Raw genomic sequence first — 11866 nt, 5'->3', positions numbered from 1 at the left:
GTTTAATGACTGCTTCTTCTAATTCTTTATTCTCAAAGCATATTCCTGTGTGTTTATCATTCTCCTACTGTTCCTTAGAATTTTACAGCAGGCGAAGGCTGTTCATTGTAGAGAGGAAAATAAGGGTATCTCACTGTGACTTCTACGCACTTAATCAAGGAATTCTTAAGAAATAAATAAATAAATTAAGGCCAGCTCACAACAAATGCCGATTTCTGAAAAAATTAGCAATGAAATAAAAGCTTTAAAAGCAGTAAGGACAGTGGTGCAACACTGAAGATAATATGTGCTGTTTTTCCAGGAGCTTCATTTTCCAGCTGTATTCTCTTAGATGAATGTCTCTAGATTTATGAGTCACTGCCCTTTATCACATGGTGTTTGGTTCTTTTGTCATTGGTATTTTTCTCTTTTTTCTTTTCGTTTTTTTCCTGGCTCCTGTGATAGAGAGGGACAGGAACGGTGAAAGCACTAAAAAAGTCTGTTTGATTTTTCTCTCAGATATGATTGAACAAGTGCTGGAAAGTTCATGGACTTTCAGAGCACGCAGTGTCCTGTCCTTATTTCCACCCTGCTCTGTCCCCATCTCACCTTCTTCCACTCCCCTTGGTTGGGTTGATGCTGATTGCAGCAGAAAATTGACAGACTTGTTTTTAACTTCAAGGCATTTAACAGTTGTGTGTGTGTGGTACATAATCAACTACTAGCCTGCTGTCAGAGGGCTCAGTCAGTTGACTGTATCTCTAAAGTGTCATTCACACAAATACTGTGAATCAAAAAAGATGCAGAGAGCAATGGAGGATAAAGATGGATAAAGCTTTTGCAGTATGGCCAGTATCGTATGTTGTACAATCTCGAATACAGAAGGCACCACCACTGCCAACAATGGAGATATGGGGAGTAAAATGAAGCTTTCCCTTAAAAATGCAAGTGAGACAGTCTCTAATCTTTAAACATGTAGATTTTCATAGAGTTTTATTTGCACAAAGAACTCTATTTTCAGTTATTGTCTTCTTGCTGCAAGTAAAATGGCAATTGAAATTAACTCTCTCGCTAGGACACCAGCTCTAGTTGGAAGGACAGACTGTCAAAGTGGCATTATAAACAGGCATTTAAAAAAAAAAAGAAAAAACAAAAAACCAACACCTGTGTACTAAAGCCTTCCCAAGAATCACCTCTGTGTTTTTCTATAACAAACTTCTCACTAGATAAATTATGATATTTCAGTGCTGGCAACATCTCCTGTTGTGCTTACAATGTTAATGTAATGGCATCCTTCACTGAAGTATTATTTATACAGATGATTCCTCCATTTATAAACCAAGGTTGTCCTCCTATATAGCCATCTGATGTAGTATTTGTGTGCTCTTATCCTCTGGTGTGCTGGTGGGGTGGACAGGATTCCAACCTGGTGTAGTACTTATTTACTCCTTCATTCTGGTGATCAGTGAGGGAAATAAGTTACGGAAACAGCTGGGGTTTTTTTAGGACAATTCTTCCACATTTGTTCCGAAAAGGTATAAAGCATGCAAAATAAAATGTAAATACAGAGAATACCTTTGCATGTATTCCCACGCATTTACTTTTTCTTTTACCCTAGCTAACCCTATTTTCATTGTCTTTGACAATATTGGTGCTGGTCTGAACTGGCTGGTCATCCACTCACACCTCTCCAATTTAAACTGGTATCTTCAAAAGCATGGAGTTTCCTTTGATCCTGAGCTTTTGGTCTAGGGAAAAATGCCTCAGCACAACATGCAGACTTATCCAGAGGCAATTCTTCCAGTTAGCACTCTTCTTGAGGCTAATACCTTGTCAGAGTATTGCTTTGTAACATTGTGTGGTTTTCTCTTGGCTTCCTACACACAGTCTGCTTTGCTTTGATACTGCACACTGAGACGAGACTATAATGCACATATCCAGGTGGATATGTCATACACGTCTTATAAACAATATACAGCTCCTTAGAAATTAGTGCAGAAAGATGAAAGGAGAGAGAATTAATCTCATTCCCGTTCAAATAAGGAATGAAAAAAAGAATACCACTTTGTCAAGTTTCAAGTTTCCTTCACTGCTCCTAAATCATGCCTAACATGGGCTAATGTAGAGTTCCTTACCTTGGAGGTGTATTAGAGAACCATATGGATAGCTTAGCAATTATCATAGAATCATAGAATGGTTTAGGTTGGAAAGGACCTTAAGATCATCTGGTTCCAACCCCTTGCCATGGGCGGGGACATCACACACTAGACCACGTTGCCCTGTCCAACCTGACTTTGAACACTGCCAGGAATAGAGCATTGTCCTTTTCTTTCTCATAGTTATAGATGGGTATTACATATATTACATTCATCTTACGTCCCATTCTTGTCATTCCAAAGTCAACATCTGCACTGTTAGCTTTTGAATGAAAATTCAACAACCTTTTAACTCTGGGATGAGTGCTTTTTGAAAAATGGCAGTACTTAAGAGGACAGCCAGAATGAAAACATAGTTTAAAATAATCAGTGTAATAAGCCAGTCAGTTGGAAAATTACTAATCAAGAGCGAGCACTGAGACTTATCAGAAAGCTACAGCCTAATGCTTATCTGAGGACTTCATGTATCAATGTCTTCTTCATTTCTGGTTCATTGGAAGAAGCAGTCAAATCTTTGAGTGCCATGGAAATTACTGATTAGTACATATGGAGAAATTCTTCGCTTGGCAGTCTGAGCTCTATGTACACTTAAAACATCTATGTCTCAGATAGGGGAATTATTAGCAGCCCTGACATGGGTCATCCTTAGAGTTTGTACTTGACTGCTATCAAACAGCTACTAAAATGATGCTTTGACTGTGTTAAAGAAATCTGATCTCTATCTGTAGAGATCTATGATGCTACAGGCAATTTCCAGACAGCTTGCAGATTGCCAGAAGTAAACGTGAGGGGAGGAAAGGAGGAAAAGGTAAATAGAAAATTCAAAATCTGTCCAAAATCTGTAAAAGCCCTTGGCTTTCCTCTGCTGCAATTAGGGGAATGTTGAGGGTTTACACTGGTGTATTGAGTAGGGCTGGTTTGGAAATGTACTTTTACAAAGATTCCTTGAGGTCGCTTCCAACCTGGATTATTCTATTATTTGATGAACATATGAGATATAATCTGTAAGTGGATGTAACGCTTCAAATTGTTATCTGGCTGTTGTGGCCTATTAGGTGCTTTGATTGCCAGCATTTTCCTTAGAAGAATCTCTTTCATTCATTAATGTTTAAATTATTCATATTTCTTCAGAAGCTTCCCTTCTGGGACTTTAGTTAAGTCATAGGACGGGTCAAAAGCAAGAGACAGCTGAATTCTTGCTCTCATCTGTCCAAGGCTTTTGTCTTCTGGGCATGTGCTTTTATAGAAATGAGCTGTGCTGACCCTGGATATCTGCCATTTGGTAAAATGGGAAGGAAAAAATCAATTTCCCATATGAGAGTAGCAAGAGAGTTAATTAAAATTTGCTCTGAGATTCTTGCACATAATATGTTATTTACTTTTTGTTTCTTATACTTTGCATAATATTATCATTCTGTCCTCAGGCTTAATTAGACTTTTTACCTCTCATAATTACTGCTTTGATCTGGCTTTTAGCAAGTCTTCCTGAAGATGGAGCCCAATGATGTTACTGGAAAGATTCCAGTTGATTTCGGTCAATTTCAAGCTTTGCATGAACCCAAAGATGCTGAACAAAAAGTAGTAATCCATTCATGGGTTTGCTAAGCAAAATGCTTCCAATGTTCATAATGCCTCTATATATGTGTTGTTTAGGTGATGACCTGAAAAAATCATGTCTGAGGTCCAGGGAACGGTCGAGTTTTCTGTGGAGCTACACAAATTCCATAATGTGGACCTCTTCCAGAGAGGGTGAGTTGATGTTTCCATTAATTAACAGCTGATAACACAGAAGTAGTTTACAGAAAAGAGTTAAACTGCAGAACAGGCTCTTTTCTGCCAAATGCAGTTATATTTCATGCAGTCTCCAGGGCAGGGAAGGATGTCATTGGGCTTTCATTGCTGTCAAGGAAGATCAATGTACATTACTTTCACTATAAAGTCAGGCTGACTGACTTGTTTTTGTAATACAATGCTGTAATGCTCCAAATTACTTTAAGCATCTGTTCAGATATAAGTACAATAGCTGCTTTAAATGCTTCTGAACTGGCTTTGAGCCTGTGTGAAATTATAACTGTATTGAACTATAAGGAAAACATGTTCATTTTAGGGTAATAAATCTAATGGCTATGTTCTCTTAATGAAATTAGCTAAATCCCACCATTTCACAAGGGAAAATGAATGCTCATGTTTGCCTAAAGCTCTGTTTCTGGTGGCCATGCTGCTTTTTCACATCCCCCTAAGTTACAAGAACGTGTACAACTTCTGCTTTACTTAATTTTCCTATTCTTTTGAACCACTCTTCCTAATAGTATTTTTAACAGCCTGGTGCCTGTGGAGAAGCCCAACCAAGTATGAGTTGTTACTCTTCTTGCATATTGTACCTCACATGTGTTATTCAGTGAGGAAAAGATAAGGTAAACAGTTTTTGAGGAGACCAGAAGACCCAGATAGGTCAAAAGAAGGTACTTCATGGACAACAATGGGTCAAGGGAAGTCTTATTTTCTTTACTCAATGAGAACTGATGAATACAGAGCCCTAAATGTTTTCTTTCAAGCCTTAGCTTGGTACAGGGGTGGTTCACAGCAGATTTGCTCATCAAAACCACCATTTCCTGCAAGGAAACCATGGAATTGTTTCAAGTATTGGGGTAGATTAGGTAGAGTTGCTTCTGTCTGTATACAGGCCTCTTGTTTCCATTGTGATGAGTTACGTGGGAAAGATGCTGTGAACTTGAATGAAGTAAACATGGCTCTATTTTGTTTTAACAGCTGACATCTGTCATTCTGTTCACATCTTCAAGTGAATAAACACCAACTTTATGTTAGAAAGCATTCTGACTATACCAAGTACTTGTCACATATGTGTGTATATATATATATACACACACTTATAAAGTGCTCTGTGCTTGAGTTGTTTGGTTTATCTGAGTTATAAAAGAACCCTCCTGTGTCTTCTGGTCCTTATGACCTTAGAAGATAATTCCAACTACAGATTTTTTTCTTGGTTTCTGGTGATGCGTGTAAATGTCTTTGATCTTCCTCACATTTGAAAATCGACACTCGTCTGTGGGCTCAGTGATTGTTTTGGACTTAGATGGTAGGATGTATAGAGGTTAGCCAGGAATCCTCCCACTTTGGATGTTACTGTGTGATGGGCTGCCTGTTTTTTGTCATATTAGTCTGCTTTTTGCATTCTATAATTTCCATAAAGTGCTTTTGTTGGCTTTGACAGTCACATCAAATCTCTGGTGTGGGGGTAAACCTGGCACTAACACAGTTAATATATTCTGCTGTCATACTAATGAGCTTGTAATTACCCTTGCTTTTTTCCCCGCTGGTGCCTACCTTGCTTTACTGATTAATATTCCAAACATACAGTACTACAGGTTATACTGCATTGATTTGTTTACATTTATTTTTTTATGTATCCTGCATGCTATTGCATTTGTATAGTGTATACATATAGTTTTAATGTTTACATTTCCAACTAAATCCTTTATTGTGTCTCAGATTTGATGATCAGTGTCCTTTGGTTGGTTTCATCTACTCAGCAGCCCCTATCACTGTAGTATGGAAGTGTGAAGGAGTAGATGAGCTTGCCAAATTTCATTTTAACTTGGGCACACTTTCTTATTGTTTTCCCCTATTGTCATTGTTAGTATTCACTATAGACATCTGGGATACCTTGGACTGACTTATGATGTCCTCGGAAGATAAAGTGGTAGAAGTAATAATGATGGGAATTTTCTATTTAACTAGTGTTTTTCTTCTTTTAGTGCCTTGTAAACTGAGTCAATATCTCTCTCTCTTGCTGAAGGCCAGAAAGGTGATTTATGAAAGGTTGTACATCAGCACAGCAGCAGAGCTGAAGTGAATCTTTATTTCTATGAGAACACAACATGTTAGGGTTTTTAACAATAGAACCAATATTATTAATGTGTTGGTTTAACAGTAGTAATAATAATTAACAGTATTAATAGTTAATACTGTTAATAGCTAGCAGTATTAGTAACAATTTATGTAACTTACTCTTCCTTTTGATACTTTGGTACAAAACCAAAATAAAAACAATCATAATAAAAAAACCTGATTATGTATCTCCACAAATACATAACAGTCCTGCTACTGCCTGCCTTACTGACAGAAGGTAGAAATTCCTGGGTTAGAACTGTGTACATATGCATAAATAAGGACAGTATTTTCCAAAACACTCAGTCTTGGCTAACTGTCCTAAAGACAGTGCCTTTAGGGAGAGTGTGTCTGTGCCAGCAGTGAACCCTCTGGAGAAGAGCACTCCATGCAAATAAAGGAATGAATAAATCAAGACATTTAGCAAAAGAATCCTGGGAGAATCAGCCCTTCTGAAGCCTTTAGGTGATGGTTAATAGTAAAACTTGATTAAGAACATGATCTGCTGGCTGTAAGCCACAGAGTAAAAGTGCTTTAAAATGCAAGGCCTTCAGTAATGGTCTTGTTCTAGTTTTGATTGCACTGGAAGCTATTTTGAATTCTGTATGCACACACAGCCAGTTGCACCTTTCCCTCTCCACAAGAAATGGAAGCTCCTTAATCCATCTGAATAACACCCTGTGATATTTGAATCTCTTAACCTGTATGAATGGTTAATACTGAAAAGTGACTGAGATACAAAAGTAACGATTTTAAAGAAATATATGTTATGGTTATATGTTTCTGGCATATGTAACACGAACAGTCACCTGCACATTTTGTGTTGCAGGTAGTTTACTTCAGTCAATTAGTGTTACATTTATCTTCTGAAGCTCAATTGTGTCAGTACTTATAGACATCAAAGGTTAAATGTTTTAGGTGCTATAGGGGAGAGAAAGAAGCTTTTCTTTGGTCAAACCAAAGGATTTGCAATGCTGTTTGATGCCAGAGTTCTAAAGGTTGACTCATAAGTAATGCAATTTCCGGAAAACATCTTCAAGTTTTCTCTCCTTAATTCTCTTCATTGTGTGCTGCTTAATAACTGGTGACATATTTTCTCTAGTGAAATGATCTGATTCTGATTTTCCTTAATAAAGTAGGAAATAAAATTATCCCTGACTGCCAGAGACCAATTAATTGATCTGTCTACTTCAGTCAGAAGCAATCCTTCTGCACCTTTTTTTTTTTCTTAAAGCTTTTCAAAACCTATTTGAAAGAGAAAAAAAGACCAGCAACCCACAACTACTGTGTTCACAAAGCTTTTGGAGTCAGTGAGGGAATAGAAGGGAATAGTGAGGGAATAGAAGGCACAAAGAAGGTAAAACATTGACTTAATAACACTAGGATTTTGGGAAGGTTGTATTATAAACCAAGATAAGTCACTAGTTATCAATCACACGACTGGATCAACTGCTTATCAGTCTTATCATTCTTCAAATTTGAGGGTGCAATTTGTAAGTGTCTGACACACTGATGTTTTATGTGTGTAAGGTGTGGTGGTGAATAAAATGAGTGGAAAAATGACATCCAGCTTCTTCTAAATTAATGCAACTTTGCACTGGGGAAAAGATCAGTGCTGTCATAGTTTACAAAACCATGCAAGTATCAGATGAAGTATCAGTAAAATTCAGAGCTGCTGAGAACAGGGTCTTCTCAACAGGGTCTTCTTTTTATGTGGTAAAACATCCCTCTTGCTTACATGGACAACTGTGTTTCTGTCCTTTGTCATGAAGTCTTGCCTTCAGAGACAAAATGAAGCAGTTCCTTTCCTCAGAAAACTGGCGTTCAGCAATCAACCAATGCCTTTCTTGTCAGGATGGATACCTTGAAAACACATATTGTATCCAGGGGTTCAGCCCTTACTTCCATCTGTTGTCTATTAGGACATGAAGTCTTTGAGGTACAGTGTCAAGCCCTTAGTGACATGGGTTAGTGTTGGACTTGGCAGTCCTGGGGTAATGGTAGGTCTTGATGATCTTAAATGTCTTTTCCAACCTAGCTGATTCTATGATTTGAAAGTTTTACTGTAAGAGTGACAGAGCACTGGAACAGGTTGCCCAGGGGGGTTGTGGAGTCTCCTACACTGGAGATATTCAAGGCCCGCCTGGACAAGTTCCTGTGTGATGTACTGTAGGTTACCCTGCTCTTGCAGGGGGGTTGGACTAGATGATCTTTTTAGGTCCCTTCCAACCCTTGGGATTCTGTGATTCTGTGATTCTGTCTAGGACAGAAAGAAATCTTGTTACTTTTTCATAACAATATACATTTTTTCAGGCTGAGAACCTGCTACATTGAACTGACAGGATTGAAAGTAGTGAAGCACAAACCTATACTCATGAATGTAGTTGTGGTGCTGGTGTTCAGTAAGATAAACAACAATCTCCCAAAGTGTAGCAAATGTTCAACTTCAGGAGAATCATGTAAGGTGACCTATTTCCGTAACAGTTGGTGAAGACAATTCTCTCATTTGCTTAGTTAGTGTAGCCACCTTTAATTTTCAGGCACCCCATGTCTACTGAAGAGACGTGGGATTTCCAGTGCCAGTGCTAGGGGAAAAAGACTGAAACTAAATAGAGTGGAGCCTAAAATATGAGGCTGTTCTGCAGATGAAGAGCAGCATCTCAACAAATTCTGTTGATTGACAATCAAAATAATCAGTGGAAAGTGGGATACTCTTGTGTCTGGAAATAATGTTCCTCCTTCAAATAAGCAATACTCTGGCTCATCTTAACCTAAACACATCAGGTAAGTGTTCTATGTCACTTTTATACTTACATGGAACTGAGCTAAAGGCCAACTCCAACTCATTCAGTAGGTTGACTAACCAAGGCAATATCACAGAGTTAATACAATATAGATTCATAAATAAGGTCCCTGGACAACTAACACTCTGGACCCTGAGATGTTTCATATATTAGATATGTCAGGGAACTTTAGTGTGTCCTGTCTGAAATGCAGCCAGTGCACAGTGATGAAAACTGTGCCTTGCCTTCTGGATCTCTTTCTTCTGTGACCTACTGTGGTCAGTTCCCTTTTTGTCTTTTCTGCCATTTTGATGACTGTACTTTAACCAGATGGTGTAAAACAAGTGATAACTTTATGCAGGGAATATTCAGATCCATCTGTTGCATATAAGTGTATCACAGTACAATGGTTCAGTGCATAGCAGAGAAAAGAGAGGTGAACCTAAGCAAGGCACAAGTTAGCAGTTAGATGACAGCTCTTGTAGAGTATGGCTCAGTATCCTTAGATAGGAAATATATGTACTTACATACACATATACACAGAACTGGTCTGTCAAGCCCTCAGCTTGTGACTGACCTTAGGCTGCTTGCTGATAATAACCATAATAGATATGACTGATATTTCGATTACCTGTGTTTGCTTAGAAGATACCCTTTTGCTCTGATGTCTTAATGTCAGTAGTCCTGAGCACCAGAAATGTCGTCATGAGGGAATTGCTAAAAAAATACTGCACATTATCTCCTCAGCCCCACAGGCTGCTGTGAGCATGCTGGACACCATATTGGAAGCTGGTGTAGAAAGCAGAGAATAATACTCTTTCTATCAAAGAGGAATGAATAAAAGGAAAATCATATGACAGACATTGATCTTTGTGGAAGTAGTATTGAGGGTTGTTCAGATATTAGTGATAAGTATCATATAAGAATCACATAGAGAATGAAGTTGAAAAGAAAAGAAAAAGCTTGTCAGCTGGAGTGTTTATGAACATGTTTATAGGTACAGAAAGCTATATAATTTTTGGATGTTTAGACAAAGCCAGTACCATAACAGAATGGGCACGTTGTGGTGATTTTGTCAGTAATGGGCTGTTACAGCCAAATAAATTAATACAGTGATCCACATGTCAGAAAATGCAAGTGTTTCACCAGTCTTCCAGCCTCAGATTTCAGGACTGGTAAATACTCAAGAAAATACTTAAAACCATGTGGGATTTTATGTTAACTGGGCTTCTGTAGTCTTTTTCAAAACCACTTCAACAATGGGAGTCTCTCCACCAGCTTGTTGGACTGTGTCTTCTCTGATTTAGAGGCTGGGAAGCAATGCATCTCAGTAACTCATGCCTCCAAAGAAGCTTCTTTGTGATAGCTAATATTAAGCAATAACATTTTTAGTCAGATTTCTGTGCCAGAATTTGTAGCCCAGCCTTCGGCAATGCTGCACACAAAGAGTTGTGATCAGTGGCTCAATGTCCATCTGGAGACCAGTAACGAGTGGTGTCCCTCAGGGATCAGTGTTGGGACCGGTCTTGTTTAACATCTTCATCGCTGACATGGACAGTGGGATTGAGTGCGCCCTCAGCAAGTTTCCTGATGACACTAAGCTCTGTGGTCCAGTTGATACGCTGCAGGGAAGGGATGCCATCCAGAGGGACCTCGACACGCTTGTGAGGTGTGCTGATGCCAACCTTATGAAGTTCAACCACGACATGTGCAAGGTCCTACACCTGGGTTGGAGCAATCCCAGGCACAGCTACAGACTGGGCAAAGAAGAGATTCAGAGCAGCCCTGCAGAGAAGGACTTGGGGGTGCTGGTCGATGAGAAAATGAACATGAGCCGGCTGCAGTGTGCGCTCGCAGCCCAGAAAGCCAACCGTATCCTGGGCTGCATCAAAAGGAGCGTGACCAGCAGGTCGAAGGAGGTGATCCTGCCCCTCTACTCTGCTCTCGTGAGACCCCACCTGGAGTATTGTGTGCAGTTCTGGTGTCCTTAACATCAAAAGGACATGCAACTGTTGGAACAAGTCCAGAGGAGGGCCACGAGGATGATCAGGGGACTGGAGCACCTCCCGTATGAAGATAGGCTGAGGAAGTTGGGGCTGTTCAGCCTGGAGAAGAGAAGGCTGTGTGGAGACCTCATAGCAGCCTTCCAGTACCTGAAGGGGGCCTATAGGGATGCTGGGGAGGGACTCTTTATCAGGGACTGTGGTGACAGGATAAGGGGTAACGGGTTCAAACTTAAACAGGGGAAGTTTAGATTGGATATAAGGAGGAAATTCTTTCCTGTTAGGGTGGTGAGACACTGGAATCGGTTGCCCAGGGAGGTTGTGAGTGCTCCATCCCTGGCAGTGTTCAAGGCCAGATTGGACGAAGCCTTGTGTGGGATGGTTTAGTGTGAGGTGTCCCTGCCCATGGCAGGGGGGTTGGAACTGGATGATCTTGAGGTCCTTTCCAACCCTAACTATTCTATGATTCTATGATTCTGTGCTGGTCCTACCTCTTTCTCATAAAGACCCATTTCCTGAAGTCAGCCAATTAGAGAAGAAACTCTCGTAGTATTTAAAATTAACCTTTTAATACTCATGATTGCTATGAAAACCATGGAAGATTGTATCCCAAAGCTTCAAAATATAATTTCATATTTATTAGTTTTCAAAAATGTTTTGAAAATATCAACTCCAGGTTCTATTCCCTTGTTAATCAATCCATTGTTGATAATCAGTGTTGGAAGAGTGGAAAGAAAAGAAAAAAGTCGAAAACCGCAAACTTCTCTGTTTTATTTGGTTGACCAAAAAATAAACCTTTGCCCCTTAACATTGGGATACCATCTTCTCTAAGGAAAGCAAATGCTACCCCCATCCAAGTGACATTTACATGACTGCTTTGATGAGTTTCTGAGTGAATTATGTCAGAAAGGTGCTTCAGTTTCATTGAACATGATTTATTCAGACCTACAATTCAAATGCTGACTGCAGATCCTAATTCAAGGAATTTCTAGATGGACCTTTGTTTATTCACTAGGAATCAGTCAGCTGTCTGTGT

General features: G+C 39.3%; 1 protein-coding gene across 1 annotated transcript in view; it reads left to right on the top strand.

Annotated features, from left to right (window-relative positions):
• Positions 1-3807: 3807 nt before the first annotated feature.
• Positions 3808-11866, top strand: part of FAM135B (family with sequence similarity 135 member B) — a 153047-nt gene continuing 144988 nt past the window's right edge. Inside the window, exon 1 of the mRNA XM_065669446.1 lies at positions 3808-3884. Coding sequence (XP_065525518.1) covers positions 3808-3884 — 77 coding nt within the window. The remainder of the gene's footprint in view (positions 3885-11866) is intronic.

The sequence above is a fragment of the Lathamus discolor genome, chromosome 2 (assembly GCF_037157495.1).
Source record: "Lathamus discolor isolate bLatDis1 chromosome 2, bLatDis1.hap1, whole genome shotgun sequence".
Classification (NCBI taxonomy): Eukaryota; Metazoa; Chordata; class Aves; order Psittaciformes; family Psittacidae; genus Lathamus; species Lathamus discolor.
The sequence above is the reverse complement of the archived record's forward strand: the minus strand, read 5'-3'. Positions and strand labels throughout refer to the sequence as shown.